This window comes from Hirundo rustica, chromosome 1 (genome assembly GCF_015227805.2).
Source record: "Hirundo rustica isolate bHirRus1 chromosome 1, bHirRus1.pri.v3, whole genome shotgun sequence".
Classification (NCBI taxonomy): domain Eukaryota; kingdom Metazoa; phylum Chordata; class Aves; order Passeriformes; family Hirundinidae; genus Hirundo; species Hirundo rustica.
This window is the reverse complement of record NC_053450.1, coordinates 41,041,683-41,060,074: the sequence shown is the minus strand read 5'-3', so window position 1 is coordinate 41,060,074 and position 18,392 is coordinate 41,041,683. Positions and strand designations below refer to the sequence as shown.

The following is an 18,392-nucleotide window of genomic DNA, read 5'->3' as shown; positions in this document are numbered from 1 at the left end:
GAAAAGACTGCACTGGTCTTGGGTCCTCATCCAGACCAAAGAAGATAAACCCCCCCCGAAGTTCCAATTCATCACACCCTTCCTTACAGTAACCACAATTATAACACTGCTCATCAGCCTACCTGACCCAGCTTGAATAAAATAAAGCTGCATCAAGGACTTGCAATAGGAAGTGTGACTCACTGGTTGCTCACCACCCTTGCAGCTCTTACCTCCAAGTTTTCCTTATTTGTTTTGACCCAGAGAGCTGCTCAGTTGAGGATTAAAAAAATATATATAAAAAATCAATACTTAGGAAAAAAACCCCAAAACATGGAAATGGCTTTTAGTATATAGCTCAAGTTTAGCTTCTGGGCTCTCCAGAGGAAACTTTCCATACAAATACTTCAAAAGTAGTGCTGGGACGAAAATACCTTGCCTTGTGTCATGAATAACATCTCATCTTTCAACCTTTGCAAAAATTCAAAATATATTGAGAATATATACTTCTGAAATTCAAGAATAGCCTTTATTAAGAGATTACTGACCTAATTATGAAACAACTGGTACCTGAATTTCCAAATAACTGAAAATACTTCCACAGAAACACAGAAATTCAAGCAAGCAGAAACCACAAAAAAACCATTTTATTGCAACAATGTCCCCATCATCAAGTGAGATGGCAAAAATTAAATTTTAATTAATTTTGCATTTCTACCTTTTATTTATGTAAATATAAATTCAAGAGTGTAAAATAAATCCACATATAAAACACAGAGGAAACATTCTCTTTCAGTGACTCCAAAAAAAAACTTACATACTGAAGATTCATGACAAATCATCCACTGTCCATTTTTCCAAGTATACAGGCAGGAAAGAACGCAGAGATTTATTCTCAAAAAGCATCCTGTATATAGTCCTCGAAGTACTTAAGTAATATTTAGTAATCTCATTCTTGAGCTCACGGATGTAGATTCCAAGAAAAGAAGAGACAAACATCTCAAACTTCAGATTATTTAACCTCCATCTAAAATAACCCATTTAAAACAAGATTATGTTCATTTCTTATAGCTGAAGCATCACAATTACTTTATTAGTATCATTATTTTGGAAAACTATTCCTTATAAGGTTTTCCTGCTTTTAAAATAAAGTTAGAATATTTATTTCAAATACTTTTCCTTACTTATATGGTAAATATATTGCGGAAAGTAACTCCACATGCTGGTACAACAGGCCTTCATGAAATTCCATTTAAACATTACTATGATGTACCTTAAAAACAGGGACTACAGCATGAAATGCACCAAAAAGAGTCAGTGTCATGGCATTGTGTCTGACCTTCCTTCTCAGATGCAACAAAATGCTAATGTATGTTGAAGTAAATACTGGACTGCTAGACCATATGAATACTAGTTGGTTATAAATATTTGGAATAGGAACATTTACTGCTTTAGAAATATGTCGTTATTTTGTTCATTGTTTCACACAAAAAGAAGTGTTACCAGTGTCGTAAAATGTATCACGGGGGATATTTTAATGGGAATGTTTTTTCATTGGGTCTAACAGGCATACATTTACACGTTTCCAATGATTGTGGGTTTTAATACATATCACGCCAAATTCTTAATGAACTGTTTACCCTCATGGTTATGTTACAACAGAATGAAGAAATTAGGATGGTAAAAGCAAAGTTAAAAATGAGAACTGCAAATAACTTCACAACTAGAAGAGGAAAAAATCATTGAAGGATTTAAATCAGCACTATCGTGGGTCCCCACAGTCGCACTGCTACTCTTAGGTTTCCAAAAGATGCATACGATTTTATAAATATTTTTGTGCTAAGAGCCATGCTCAGAAACAAAATATAGGCTGGCACAAATCTACCTTCTTGGAGATGCATGTTAAGTATAAAATTCACTTACTAAAGTGCATTTGCTGAACAAATTCTAACTTCTACTATTATAGCTATCCCAATAAGCAATACAAACTAAATTTTGTTGAAATTCTACCTCTACTTAAAAGCAGTAAATATAGATGACTGAAAACTAAATTACAATCTTGAATTATCAAATTTTTTGACTCAATGCTGTGAGCTCTAGAAATAAACAAAATATACTGTCCTATACTTCCCACAAATGAGGAATTGCCTTTAGTTAGAAATACTGACAGTGTAGGATGGAGTTAAGTATAAGCAGAGCTGAAGTAAGCATTGCTTTGCTTCTTATTCAATATGGTGTTTCTTTAAGGCTCTGAGAGAAGCTGTTAGTTGTTGCAAGATCTTTTGGCAAAAGATAAATGCAGAAGTAGCAGGGTCATCTGACATTTCAGAACTTGTATTTTCATATTTTACTAAAGCCAGCTCATTCAGTGTCTGTATACATTTATTGCACTTGTGTTGTTGGAATATATCTACACCAACATAGTAATAATGATTGCAACAAAGCCATAGTAAAATAAACTTTAAAAGGGTCTGATTTGGACATTAGAGGATAAGTGTCTGCATGTTTAAAATGTTTCCCTAATAATAATAAATACAGACAAATTGCTCATCAATTCAGATGCACATGTTTAACCAATTATTTAGCATATATAAAATTTCACTCATTCTTTTATCAATACAAATCTGTTAGGGATCCAAAAAAGACTTACCATGCAAAATATTGATTAGTGCTGCATAATGGAATATATATTTCTATCAGAGTTAAAACAGCATTTTCAAAATTTAAAGAAAAATAGACTTTTAAAAAGGGATTCTACTGTCGAATGCAAGTCTTCCTTGTAGCAAAGACAAGATAGTGACAAGTTACCATTTATCGCTGTACTTCAGTCTTGATGAAATACTAATAATAATTTGTCCACCTACTTCTTAATAAATGCTACATTTTCAAGAATAAAGGAACTATCAGTAGGCATTATTTCTACTTAAAACAAGTTATTTTTCTCTGTAATAGGTCAAGTACGCTTTTAAAGATTCGGGTAATGGTAGACTCATAATTTTCTCTCTCAACAGATTTCGAGGAGGCTCTTCTGGCTTCAAGGCCTCACTGTGATCTTTATCCTCCTCCTCTTTGTTATCATCTTCCATTCTTTCATCTTCTTCACTATCTAGAGGCTGAGGAATGAGCTGATTACCAACAAACACGTAAGTGTTAATCTTGCGTCTACGACATCTCCTGCGTTTGCGTTTCGGAGGAGGCTTCTGAGCAATGCCCTTGGCTTTCATCTCCTCATTTATGAAGTTTCTAAGAGTGCGTCTGATATATATTCGAGCTAAGTCCTGGAGGTTCCTAACAGCACATGGAGCTAAAATGGAAGAAAAATAAGTTATACTAAGTGAAATTTCCCTCTAGCAAAAAAAGCCCCAACTAGCTGCAAGGCAGTGAGACTAACATTCAAAAACACTTAATTTGAAAATTAAGTAAATGATACAATATGCAAATGACACAAGGTTAGATAGTATCACCATGAAAAACCCTGTGGCAGTCCAGGAAACAGAGGTCTTTTGACAGATGTGCAAGAGAAGTAGAAAGCATGAGCAGATCACTAAAATAAATTTAAGAAATTATATGACAAGTACTGTCACTTTTTAGCACCTAGCATGTCTCAGCACCTACTGCTACCATTGTTAAGATCCTTTTGTGGAAAAACAATTTCTACCCCTGTGCTACATTTGTTTAGACAAGTGCCTTTCTTCTGCTCACTTCTACTGAATCTAACTGATGAGGGAGGGATGTGTCTAATTCACAGGTGATGAACCAGGTAAGCTACCTGCATCTTTGCAGCAGAAGAGGAATCAAAATTACTCAAGTCCTAAAGGGAGAAAAACCCAAACCAACAAGTAAGAAAAAAGTCAAAACTTAATGTTTTCCAGTAACAGCCAGGTGATGACAAAATATTGCTTGGCTGCTGACACCTGCCCTAGATGAGCTGTGGATGGCTAATTCCAAGGAAAACAAAACCAAAAAAGCACACCAGCCAAAGTCAAAGCTAGTTCAACTTTCTTACTTGTCACTTTCATTCCTGTACAGAATATCATAAAAGTAATGGGGACTACAGCAAGGAAGAAGTTACTGAAGAAATAAGTTCAAAAATTATTGAAATTCCAGAAAATTCGTTCAGCTATAAAAAATCCAGATGTAGTTTAAATAAGATCAATTGTTACATAAAATTACTTCAGTTGCAGACTAATTAGTTTATCTGAGACAGAAAGGATATTAAGACTGGCAAAACTGATTTCGGGTCATGCCAAAGAGAGAGGGGAAAAAACCTCCAAAATACAACAAAAAAAGAGTTCCACTTCTTAAGTATAAAATCGGCTCAAAGTTCAAGAAAAAACCCTATCTAACCAGAACATGTTTATAAGTTCATGGAAACAAACCAGGATTACAGATTGTATGCCAATTATAAAAAATGCAAGCTTTTTTTAATGGGAGGAACAGGATGCAAAATTTTGGATATTTACTGTCCATGTATTTCCATTTGTCTACTACCAGCGAACTGCATCCTAACCAATAACTACTTGATAAAATGAACCTTTTAATACCACTGCTGTAGTTTTCTACAAAAAAAAAAAGTCTCTACTTTGAGCATAGCTGACAGATATTTTACATATGAGAGTTATTTTAGTCTATATATATAACACTATATATATGTCAGAAAGCATTCAAGAGCTGCCTGTAGTATGGCACAGATTCTGTTTACTTAGTAATGACATCTGCAACCTCTGACTAAAGTCTACAGAAGGAGAATGTTCACTAGATTACTTTGAACTAAGATAAATTATAGGCCTGTGGATTTGAAACAAATAGAGAATGTTACTATAAAAGAGAAATAAGCTAAAAATTTATTTACTGAGCTTCAGCACACTCCTTTTTACAACCCCACCCCTTCCATATACACCCAACACACTCACAAGAACACTTGCTACTTTTGCTTTATTTTTAAGTTTTCAAGTAAAAGCAGATCTGCCTGAGCAGTGGAAAGAAGCCTATCTCCCTGATCTCGTTTGACAGTGCAACTTATTTTTCTCTTAAATGTGAACAATACAACATTTGGTTATTTTTTCCTCTTCTCATTAAAAACTCATTTTGAAATTATAACACAGGAAACACCTTTCTTGTACTACCATTCAGCTCTGAATGTCCATGGTCTGGACTCCTCATTCTGAAAATTTAGGAATGTTGATAGAAAATCCTCTTTTGTTCTAGATAATTAGACTGTATAAAATCATCATAAAGTTTGCCTAGACACCTCTGCATTTCATTGTTAGATATGACACAAACTATGTACTATGGATGGAACAAAGGAAAAAAATAATCTGGAATTAATAAGTTAATTTCAGGAAATGTCTTCTGAGGGCTCAAAACAAGTATTAAAACAACAAAAATTAGTTATTTCTGCGTAGGAATAGATTACATAAAGGAAATTATCTTCTATACTTTGTATGAATAACATAAAAGTACCTGTCATAGCAAGCTCACACACACTCAAAATGAATTGCCAGATCAGTAGATACAGGCAATACAAGCTGATAGGACATGCTAGACTCCTAAAGGGCTTATACCAGTTTCACAGTTAAAACACGTTATCTTTTAGGCTCTTTTTCGGTTTCGGTAATTTCCCACACGTTACCGTAGCTCTGTGTTCTACTCCTAGCCCTGACAACTCTGACAGAAAGTTCCAACTCTACGCTTTTCTTTGTCAGCTTTTTCTCCTTCCCTCTTAATCATCCTACCTTACATTTGGCAACAGGTGTACTTCCAAAGACTTTCTAAATACCTTTACTAAATCTGTTAAAGCATTGCAGCTGGACAGCCAATCCAGATGACTAGTAACAAACAGCTAGATATGACTACAGACACTTGGGCTTATTAATATCCTATAATACCACAGCACCAGTTTAGAACTCTTCCTTTCAGTTCGGGGTTGGGGGGGGTGGAGGCTGGCAAAATTCTCTAGGAGACCACAAGAAAATTAGCACTATGAGGGACCTAAGTGACCTAATATTAGGTGGCTATTTTATCTATACTATAGTAAGCGAAGCTGAACTTAAAAGGAAAAAGTGGATGGAAAAACAAGCTGGAAACATTCTATCAACTCAAATCAGAATATTAACAGTGAAGCAACACAGACCACACACCAGGAGCACAAAAACGTACAGTGAGCTACTGCTTTGCTAAACAGAATTTTCTACAGCACAGCCTCTCTCAACTTCCAGACCTCTAACATCAGGCACTGTAACATCCCTGCAAGCCAAAGAGAGGGAGCACAAACTTACGCAGTCCTACAGTGTCATGTTTGCCATTGTCATTTCTGTTCGGTTGCACTAGTGGAGCAAATGAAACAGCAAGGATATTCTTACTTTCCCATGTGTTCTGTCCTGTTCTCAAGATCTGTGTTAGCTGCAAAACAAAACCAAAATAAATCAGTGATTATAATTTTGGCACAGTCAATACTACTCAGGTTGGTTTCAAACACACTGCTATTTTGTTTTGCTTCAAAATGAATTAAGGCTGTTTTACGAACAGAAAGGACTTTGATAATCCTTGAAATATCACTTGGTCACTAGAGTACTGAGTAAGGCTCTTTGGTTACGGGAAGAGATGCAGCTGGAAAACAAAGGCCCTAAGGTAAAAACTAAGGTAACTTCTGTGGTTTTCTTCTCATTTTTCCAAAAGATCAAAGAATACTTTAGGTGGGAAGCAACCTCTGGAGTTCTACCCTCCTCCTTGAACTGGGCCAGCTTCAAAGTTACATCAGAATCTTTCCAATTAAGTGAAAAAATATCTAGGACTGAGATTCCTCACCTGTCTAGGCAACCTGCTGTAGTGTTCAAGCATTCTTACTATGAAAAACTGTTTCCCTTATTTGCAGGCAGAAAGCTCCCTTGATGCCAATTTGTAATGCTCTTTCAGTATGCTGTGCACCTGTGAGGAGAACTGGACTCCTGTCTACCAGGTAAATTCTCCACCCCTTCAGGAAAACAACAGGAATTAAACATTTCCTTGATGTTTTCTGCAAGCTAAATTATCTCCGATCTTGTAGCTGTTCCTCATACTTTACATGCTCTAAGCCCCGATCCATTTGTATGTAAGGTAAAAATAGTCACAGTTTTAGTTTTTCTCTTGCATTGTGAGTACTTTTAAGTTGGATTCCATCCATTTCAACTGACAGAATCTTAGTTGAGTAAATAATGAAATTATTTATGGAACAGAATCATGCAGGCTATGCTTAAATCCCTTTGGTATTTTAAGAAAGCAGATAGATAACGTGAGAATTCTTTTTTGAAAGTAAAGTAGCTAACAAGCTTATCAACAAGCATTTTAGTAATTATCTGTATTTAGGAGGACATCTACTTTAGTCACATATGTGCCTTTCTCAATTTCCCTATTAGTAAAATAGGGAGAATAATACTTACCATTGAGAAGCCTTTTGAGGTCTAAGGATGAAAAGTGATAAAAGTGCGAAGTATTATTAAAATAATATGCCCCTGTCTGAAAACCGTTAAATTTAACATGGAAAAGCAACACCGAAAACTGCTGTGAATACAGACATATTTTTCCTTCATTTTTTTCCTCTCCTTCAATGCCCCACTAATCACAGGTATTTTTGTATTCCTTGAAATCAATTCTCCTACTTTAGAGGTGGTTTCTTTTTTTTGAAGTACTGACTGAAAATGTCTGTGTGGCAGGGATATTTCAAAGCAGTTCTGCTATAACACACAGGAAATAGTATGAAACAGACTTTGTTAAAAGCATGATATTGATGCTTTCCTACAAATATAAGGGAAAAAAGTTCAAGACACTGTTAAAAAGATTAGTATCTCCTTAACTGCAATACACCAAATCAAGGCACGGTTAGCTGAACATTAACTTAGTCAAATATATATTCAAAAGCATTCTTTAAATTACATATTTCTCATACTAGAAGATAAAAAGGGGAAATTGTCACTAAGTCACCTGATCTTCTATAGGCATTACTAAAATGCCTCCAACTTTCAATAAAATTTTCATGTAGTTTTCATGGTCTTTCTGGACTCCAGCTCCACAGTAAATCCGGTCATATTGATGACTGTCTGAGGCTATTTCCAAACAATTTCCAACCACAAAGGCAGGTTCACAGAACTCAAATCTAAGGGGAAGAAGAAAAAATGAAACATTTCAAATTAAGTTTTTCAAGAAAAGCGAGTCCAGATAAAGGCAGAAAAATATATCTTCCCTTATATAATGAAGAATGATTAGCATACATCATTTAAAAGTTTGTATTAAGATGTTACTTTGAAAGTAATCTGTATTTTTTTTCTGCCACATCAGGGACCACTGAAGAAAAACTATTAAGCAGTTACGATTATGTATTATGCAAAACAGAGAAAGCTTCAAAACATCACCTTCCTAACTACATGCAAGTAGATTCATCCAAAGAAATCTTAAGCCATATGGTACAAGTGCCACTGAAACAGGATGTTTATCAACAATGAGTGATATCCAGGCTGTTGAATAAATATTGAAAGGTTTCATTTCGTAGTACCTCCCTTCCATTTTCTATCAGTTAAGGTCTTTTTAAAGATTCATTTTTCTCTATCTCCCAATTTTCCACCTTGAGCCCAATCCACTTTTCCCCAAAAAGGAATTCAATGGAAAAGTCTAACATCTTTTTTGACCATATGCACAGCAAAAAAAGAAAAGATTTGTTATTTCAGAAACACCTCATTTTCATCAGTAAATGGAAATTATACAAGTGCATTTTAGTAGACCTAAGTTTAAAAGGTTGCAAGGACTGTAAGTGTTCTATATCACTGTATAAAATACAAAAGAAAAAATGTACAAGGCAGTACTTTATTGCTAAAGCTGCATATTTTCTCTAAAACACTGTTATTTTCTGACATTTTTTAAATCTCTGAAGCATGTTACTGCTTCAGCTGTTAACACCATAATAAAATTTACCATTTTGTAAAAAAATTCCTTGAGTGAATAACTATACATCTTCCCCAAGCACTTTCTATATAAGAAGAGAGCTTACAAAGAAAAGAATTTATGGTTGTCTTTGAAAAAAACTATTACATGAAACTTAACAGCCTTGTTGTTGCATGAAAAAGTTCATAAACTTCATCTGTCCAATGCATCTCAAACAGCATCCAAAAGGAATGAATTTTTCTAAGAACTTCAAATACATGTAGCCATTTTATGAACTTTATGGCTGACTGTCAATGGAAAGTAATTTTTCTTTTTGCTTGGCTAGCATTAGCAAATCCCAGTACAATACCTGACAACATTCAAATCAATATTTTTTCAGTTACAGTAAAGTTGGCAGCTTTCACTGCTTGGGGATGAAGTATGTAAGGCTTGGCTGACTTTGTGATCTAGAGCACTGACATTAACAAATCAGGAAATTGAAGTTTTTGCTGAAAGTATATTTTTCCCTCCAACATGGGATGCTTGATCTTGAAAATACTTCAATGCTTCTTTCTTTGACTAGTCAAGAGAGACCCCAGAATCTTTTAACAACTACTGCCTGGTTCTCTCATGCACTTCTTGTGGTCAACAGTCCATGTTTTCTCTTCCAAATCCAGAGAGGGAAGAAGGGAAAAAGAAAAAAAAAAAAAAAAAAAAAGGGGGAATCGGAGTAGGGATAAATTGCCTAGATGCACAAAATTGAGAAAGTGAAGCTAGACCAGCCTGAACTGTGCTTGAAATAATTCCATATTAACACAGAAAGTTCTAGAAATACATTAGACGAGGCTAAATGCTGGAAAGAAAATGAAATCCAAGACACTGATCAATCTGCTGAAGAAGCAAATCTCATTTCATAAGCACTTGGGCTACCGTGTTCTTTCCTACATTTTCTATATTTCACATACAGGTCAATCAGGCAGTTTATGCTATAGTTTTCATTTCATATTGCCTACAGTTTAAATCAAGCATTACCACATCAACTTAATTTGAAAGTTTGAGCAAAATACTTTTGTGGGCTTAAAAAGTAAAGGAGGAATGGTGAGGAGACAGGGTGAGAAAGAATATGGTAGTTTTCCAAGACACAGTTTTAAATCTCAACAGTGTCCCTGGTCAGTTTCAGAAAAATTAAGATGGTCTCCCTACCCCCACAGCTTTCACAGCTTCTCATCTTCTCCAAATGCTCCTCTAAAACCTACCAAATTTTTTTACCAGAAAATCCTGTTTCTGTCCTAGAAACTACCCTAAGAACTCATGAATACAGCAGTCACACCTTCTTAAAACAAGGAGGAACATTAAACTGTCTAAGGAATACAAGACACAACAAAACCCCGTGAAACACTCCCCAGACACAAAATACTCTATGCATGAGCTGAGGACAAAAAGCCATTGTAGTCTTTACTAATATAGTAAAAGCTGAAGACAATTTATCATTTAGCTCTCCAGCTTGCAACCAGAAGGGCACAAAGCGCAAATAAAGACACAGAAGCAACTTCTTAATACACTTGTAAGAATAAGATGGGTAAAGCATTAGAGACCAGCTCTGTCTATAGGCACTTTAAATTGTCTGGACTGTGCTCCCTCCATGCTATTAACAAAGTTTTGTGAAGACACAAAGCTCATGACCAAAACAGCCGCTCGTTTATTATTCCATTTACTTCAAAAAATACCTTCTTCCTCCACATAGTTTTTCAGCTAGTTTCAACCCAGTTTGTCAACTGGTGGTCCTCTTGACAGACTCATTTCCCACAGAAAAATTAACACTTTATGAACTAGGTTACATGTCATTTCTGAAGACACCTCTTTAATCCATGCCAGATAAAAAATGAGGTCTAATCAGCTCACCTGGCCATGCAATGCTCACCTCCAGCTGGCCTGAATTAATGTGCCAGCTGCTGGTGTGCTGCTAGTTCAGGAACTGCAACATGTAGTTCCTTGTTATCCAGAAAGGTAGAAGTAGGTAGAAGAAATGGGAGGAAAAGGTGATAAACTGTCTCTGGTAACAGCAACATGCCTGTTTAAAAGCCAATCCCTCTTCATTTGGGTTTCTCATGAAATTGTTCAGAAATAACTGCTTCATGTGTTAGGGTATGAACAGTGACTCACTCATAGGAGATATACCAGAAATGCAAGAAAAGCATACTGCTTTCCTGCTTAGTAGAGCACCATGGACTTTTCATGGACTAGTTAAGTTGTAGAATGGTAAATCTTGCTTCTCCACACTCCCACAAAATGTAGATCTCATTAGTTATGCAGCGAGACTCTTTCCCAGATCCCTGAACCTTAGGATGATTTCCATTATGCACATACCTCTGAATCAAAAAGAGCTGATAAAGGTATGTACCATTTTCTTGTATTTATCCAGTCCAGTAATACAAGATGAGCTTTGAACACTGACTGAAGAATAATTCTGAAAATTCTTCCTGCTTACTTGCCTAAGTAATTTTCAAAAAAAGTAAAGTTTACATTGGTTTTATTTAAGCATATGAGACCCCATCAATTGAGCAAGAAATTATTTAAAATTTAAATACAAAGGTTCTACAAATACAAGGAAGTGTTCAGTATTAAGAATACTTACCAGGCGCATCACAAGCATGTTAGTCTTACAGTAGGAAAGTAGTATCAACCATATTAGGTCAACTTCCATTTTAAAATAATCAAACCCCAATTCTTTTATTACTAATTGTCCTAACATGCAAAAAAGTTTCTTTTATTCCTATTGCATCTAGGGTAACAAAATAGACCAGATATTTCACTTCATTCTGTGTTACATGGACCTACCTTTTATTAACATTGATCAAAATAAAATTGTTTATTGCTTTAACATGCAGTATCGACAAACATGTAATATAACTATCAAGAAGAGCTAATGTTTCACTTAAATATCTTATTTCCAAGCTGAAATGGAACTAAAAACTGCCAAGTGTTCTTTAATGTTTGTTCACCTCTACCAAGTGACCAGGGTGGCTTTACAGAGCATTATATTGGTAACATGAAAAAAATCCTATTTCACACATCAGATAACAAAAAGAAAGGAAAAAGTGCTCAAACTATCTGGAAAAGTTTAGTCACTTCAGGTTCTTCCGTTGAATCTGCTCTCTTGATTACAACCAATAGCCATGAACAAAGAAGTTAAGAGTTCCCATTACAAATAACATGGCAACAGAAGATCTCTGTTTAAACAAACACTTGCCACAGAATAAATTTAAGCACACACAAATCACATGTAGCAATGGCCCAGGATAACCAAGCAGATTGAAGCATGTAAGACTTTTGCATGGGATAGGCATTTCAAGTTCGTACTCAATGTGGCCAAGGTACTTCTCTTCCTGCTAAATTAAAAAAAAGAAAAAACTGTAGAATTTAAAGTGAGTTTTTGTCTTTGCTACAGAAACTAAAGAAAATTATCAAGTAATAGATTGTAACTATCCCTGTTTTTAAGTTAGATTCCCTACAGACAGCAACATAGCAAAGTATTACTGCTAAAATAAACAACCATTTAAAACATTTACAGCAAAGACCTAAGATTAAGTTTGTTGCTCTTGTATCCATATCCACCAATCTAGCATATGTGTCATAGCAAAATATTAAATAAAGAAGCAGGAGAGTATAGCACTAACCTAGCCTAGTAGCCAGGATTTTGTACAAGGTGATTCACTGATCAGTCCTAATTTGATACCTCTACCTTTAATTACTTCTAGCTCTGAATACATACAGGTCACCTCTTGGTATAAGCTCTTCTATCTATACAACCTCCATGTATGCAGGATGTTACGCTGAGGCCTTGTGAAGATGAAACTAGGTGCAAAGAGGTATGGATTGTCTCCTTCTTTGTTGTTTTATGTGGTAAACATAATTGATTTTTTTTTTTTTTTTTTTTTTAAAGAACAAGGTCAATAAAATTGGAGAAAAATATCAAGTATTTTGAAGGAAAAAAACCCTGTCAGCACCCACAGATTTGTATCTGAAGGAAACAGTAAAACACATTATAAAATTAAACTAAAGCAATACTGGGGAACCACTTAAAATTGGTTTTGCTGAGAGAAAAATTACTTCGTTCTTAAAACCAGCATCATTCTAGCTACCTCTCAACTACTTCATTCACATCAAAATTTCATCTGACTGTACACTTCTGCCTATCCCTATAAATACTAACCACACTCACATATCTCAGTTTACTGTTCACAGCCTTTAAAGAAAGAAAATCCATGTCAGCATGAATTTAGTATGCTTTTTTCCCATCCACACACATTTCCTTTAGTTAGTCAACTCAAAGCTCTAAAAAGCCTGAACTCACATTCAGTACCATCAAACTGTTTCAAGCAATTCCCTTCCAATAGGAAATTTATTTAAATTTATTTAAATTCAGGGCACAAAGGACTACCATTCAACTTTAATAATGTATAAGAAAAGGTTGGCAAGTTGTTAACATTTGTCATGTGAACTACAGTAACACTACATTAGAAGAAAGAATTTCACACAAGTCTTTGTGGGGGGGGAAAAAAAAAAAACCAACAACCAAACACTCAAAACATAACACTTCTTAATAAATATTTCAAAACAGAATAGTAAATCCAGCAAAAGAACTCATGCAATTAGCTTTATATCAAACTACACTTAAACCATCCAAATACATTAATAACCAGACACTGAAATGAATCTGCAAAATGTGTAGAGTCTGAGAATAAGTGATAAAACATTAAACAATTTTCCTTAGCGTGATGAGGAAGTAACACTTACTTTTGTCCTATACTAATGAACTTTTGTCCTAGTTCTAATATACTTCTGGCCGTACTTTCCAAAAATAGACTCCTCAGGATTGTGGAAGAAGAGACGAAAGAAGGAAACAAAGTTTCCTTCCAGTTCTGGCACATTTGTTGGTGAAGAGAAACAAACCGGAAAACTGGTGTATAGATCTATAGCAGTTGCAAAATGAGTTCCCATGCTGACTTAAAGACACAGACTGAAAAGCTACACATCATTTAACCTGGAGAGATATGGCTTCTTTGTGCAGTTACATTAAGAATACAATCTCAGAGCTTCCATTATTTCAAACAAGAATTTCCTAAATCAGTAATCTTACTCCAAGCATTCCTAGCACCTAGTGTTTAAACACTAATGCCATGCACTGAAAGAAGCTTTGAAGTTTTCAAATAACTTAGTAAATTTTTCAGGTTGTAAAACTTTTCTTCTTTGAAAACAACAGGTGAAGGTGAATATTCACACAGCTTTATGTGATATAACATGCCACAAGAAGATGCAACAGATTAATGAAATAATTTTTGATTTCTATGACTCATTAGTGTCTCATTTCACTTGACTATGAAAGTGCTTTAGAGCTAACACCAGTAAAATATAAAGGTAAACAATTTTTAGAGAGTGCTAATTCTTTTCCTATGAAGTAGGGCAGTATTGGGGCAAGATGGCAAGCTCTTTTCACCTTTTCTCTAGTTCTTTCTCCATTGTTCATTCCATCTCATTTAAGTATTTTTCCAAGCCCTCTGAACTAGTCTTTGGTTCCTGTATAAATGCATATTTATGTATTTCTAGCATGCTTTGCTGAAAAGTTACACACCTTTCACCCACTAGTGTTGTTGATACCTTTTACATAATACTAGAAATACTAGAAAACAAACAATTTAAAATATTAAATATTTGAAAAGCTCTCACTGTAGACTTAATTTAAAGTCCCTTACATCCAATTATAACAGTAATTTTAATCAGCATTACAGTAATAGCCAAAAGTGATGCTGGCAAAATTTCTATTTGATACTTTTGTCTTGGACATTTTTTCAGCTTCCAGGTAATGCTGCAGGGATGGTGGGAAATCTGTATTTCTACCTCACTTGTACTTGTCATTTTTCCATCTCTGAATAAAACTATTCAGAGTTTTATTCAGTACAGTCCAAGCTATTATGTTTATGATTTCTGATATTCTCATCCATTTCATTGAGTGGACCAAAGTACATTATTCAATCACTTCCAAGGAAAAAGTAAAACTGGTTCTTAAAAATATTTATGACTCATGACACTCTTCCTTCAACATGGATTTACAAAATTTAACCTTAATAACATAACTTCATTATATTGTATCTAAACTTGGCAGTAAAATAAAAAGTAATACTGAAGGAATATATTTTAACAATTCCACAGAGAATCTTAAGAAAAGTGAATGGGCATAGGGAAGCAAAAAAAAAATTGTCATTTCAGTTTACCATCAAGGCCCTATGATACCCATGGAAAAAATCAAGAGAAAGATTTGTCTGTTAATAAAAACTAGAGAAGTATTTACTTTCTACTTTTAGTGAAGCAGAAAATGATTTTATAGGTTGAAAGTAAAATTTTCTACTGTGGATTTTTGTGCAACAACAGCTTTTATGGGAGTCAAACACCAAGTATTGTCATCGCTTGTTTTAATATAAGAAAAAAATTTAAGTACTATCAAAAGTTGTAGACGTAAGAGATTCCCAAAGGTAGCGTCCACCACGGGATTTATTTTTAAAATATATTTTACTTGCTGTTCTAAGGGCAAGAATATCTACTTTTGTTACTATCAAATACTTGGAAAATGCAGGTCTAGTTCCTCCCCAGGTAAGAGTAGATCCAATTATATTTGGAGCCTTCTGGTTTACAAGGTAAAAAATGAGAAGCAGTATTTCCCTCATAACTCCAGAAAAAAAAAAACAAAAAAACAACCCTATGCTTCGAACTCGAACTCCTGTTTTCTTTCCCTTTTTGTTTAACATAACCTCTAGCATCAAAGACTCCCACTGCCTGTGTTGCTCTGATTAGATTAAATCTCAAGAAGAATTCACTCACCACTAAATAAGTATTATTTACACTATCTGAAATTAAGTTATCAGTAATATTTAAACTAAGAAAGCTATCAGTAAGCCTTGGAGACAGTTTGCTTTTCCTCTTTAGATTTGTACTGCAATCACTATCCAGCTAACCAGTAAGAAGGAGCTCAATTTTTCTTCATGTGTACACTAGGGACTTGCCTCTCAAATTTAATTTAATTTAGAAAGTGAGCCTTAAAATCCTATCAGTAGCCTTACATTTCAATGAAGAAAAATACTCTGCTGGAAGATGTTCTTTACTGTTCTATAATACCAACACAATCTACTACACGACTTCAGGAAGAAGTTTCACCCATAACAGTTATCCCAGAATTAGTACTAGGGTTCTTGTCACTTACCATTGAAGTGGATTCTTTTGATCCTGAGAAGGGTTGGTGATTTTCTTTCACAGCAGGGACTTCACCAGCTTACCCACGTTTGGGTTTTGATAGGGTGCTAGAAGATGGGCAACCTAGCCTTGCCCTGTGGCTCTCTCTCCAAGCTGGATATTCTAGGTCTAGAAGTTGAATGGGAGCAGAAAAGACAACACATTCCCCTTCAATAAACAGGTGAAGCGGGGCCTGGTACTTGAACATACGTGTTTTAGATAGAGTCTTCTTAAGGAATGATTCTCATCCCCTTAATTGGCATGCATTCTCTGAAGATTTCAAGAATGAAAGAGAGCCTTACATATACTTCAGACTCAAAGAATTTGGCCTATACCTTAAATCTTTGTACCTCAACCATCATGACACTTTCAGATGTCTTGAAGAAAGAACTTCTCCTTTGCTTTTACTGGCAAACATACATCAAGTAAATCAAGGCAGCATTTTATCTTTTAGAATGCACAACTCCACCTCCATTTAGAGGAAAACTGTTTTTATAGATTGGTGGGATATGGATACAGATAAAAATAATTACTGAAATCATTTGAAACAGGTATTTGAGAGATCTTCTTCTAATGAACAGTTCCAGAAGCCAAAACTGAGATAAGATCAGCTATTAGAGATATACAGCCCTCCCTTTAGGTTGAGAGACACTCTCAAATCCTTCTGGACATGCTAATTTTATATACTGTCAGGTCTCTGGTGAAGTACCTTAATGGAATCATAGAAAAGTAAACTTTTAATTGTTCTTCAACAACATTATTATCAGGAATCAAAAAAAACAAGTTAAACACGGTGTAAAGTATCACGCAGCACTGCAACATTCCCCCATACAAACAGCATCAAAGCAATATTCCATCTTGTTTTATTAGGCAAGAACCTACCTACATCATCATGACCCAGCTCCACACAAAAGTCAGAAGCAAAACCAATGTCCTATTACTCCAAGCAAAGGAAAAATGTTACAAAGTGTTTATTTATGATCCATGCTGAAGCTCTCCAAGTACCTACCCATAATTTTCAAGTCATGTTTTTTGTTTCAAAAGCAGAATGCTTAGAACATTCAGATCAGACTACAGAACTTAATACACTAAAGAAAGAATGCAGGGAAGTGGCAAAGCCAAGCTTTACTAAATTGCCCATTTGCATAACTCCATTATTGCTAGGAACACACATCTTGGTCTCTGTGCTCCTTTCATCCCCTGGGTACCTTGTTAGAGGCTGCTGATCAAGTGAAAGTTATTTTTCACACACACATTCACTGAGACAATTAACTTCATTCATACCAGTCTGCCATGCAACCTGTTCTCAAACAGTGAGGACTCCTGCTTGGAATACACCAGTGTTCAGCAGCAGACAGATACCACACACCTCTTCCCTGGGTGGACTTTCAGCCAAATACTAAGCTGACCAAAGTAGTAAAGTTCAGATGCTGTAGTCCTGTAACTTTGGGTAAAAATCTTTCACTTACAAATGAAGATTCAGGAAGAAGTTACTGAAACAAGAAGCAAAACCAGACTTACTGAGTCAGATAACATTACTTTGAGAGTCAGCTTAAAATTCAAGATATGATATTAATAATTACAGTAAAAAACTCAAACCCACAAAAGAACACTACCATAGAAAGAACCCCACACATCATCTTCATTAATTACATTAAAATACAGAATATTTACAAAGAAAGCAGCCAGCCAAAATCAGCTATGCAAACAACTTGGAAATTCCCCCCAAACCACAAAATCCAACCAGGCAACCATTATCATATCAGCTACACCACAGATACAGATTTGTATCAAAAGCACTTTCACAAAAGTATAATTTTTGTTATGCTGGTAAGGAGAGTCATATTTTCACAGAACACATACACTGACATTTGCTTATATCATGTTTAACAGTTTTGTTTTGTTTGTCTCAAGTTATCACATGTTTTAAAGTGTAACCAACCCCCTCAGTATTCTGCTGTTCATTTATTAAACCATCCCAATCAAATTTTGTTTCAATAATGACAAAACTTCATTGCTACCCCAATTTCCTTTAACTTCTATACATAAACCTGATTGGAAAGACATTCCAATCAAAAACAGCTTTTGTATATCTTGTACAGACACCTACAGTAATACACAAGTACAGGTATGTGCAGGAATTCACTAGCAAGCAGGTACATCTAACTTAACAGAGTCATTAATGCAGTATTAGTGGTGATCACAAGTGACTGTATCTCACACACATTTCTTTAAGA

At 35.0% G+C, this 18,392-nt stretch overlaps 1 protein-coding gene across 3 annotated transcripts in view; it reads right to left on the bottom strand.

Moving 5' to 3' along the window:
* Window positions 1–602: 602 nt before the first annotated feature.
* Window positions 603–18,392, bottom strand: part of PCMTD1 (protein-L-isoaspartate (D-aspartate) O-methyltransferase domain containing 1) — a 41,490-nt gene continuing 23,700 nt past the window's right edge. For 2 of the 3 annotated variants that reach the window (XM_040056228.2, XM_040056236.2), the window contains exons 4-6: window positions 7,939–8,110; window positions 6,258–6,381; window positions 603–3,283 (exon numbers count right to left, since the gene is read on the bottom strand). In XM_040056228.2, coding sequence (XP_039912162.1) covers window positions 2,913–3,283; window positions 6,258–6,381; window positions 7,939–8,110 — 667 coding nt within the window. In that variant the 3' untranslated portion in view covers window positions 603–2,912. Of the gene's footprint in view, window positions 3,284–6,257; window positions 6,382–7,938; window positions 8,111–16,126; window positions 16,262–18,392 lie in introns of those variants that run through there. The other variant, XM_058419863.1, reaches the window with a different exon arrangement.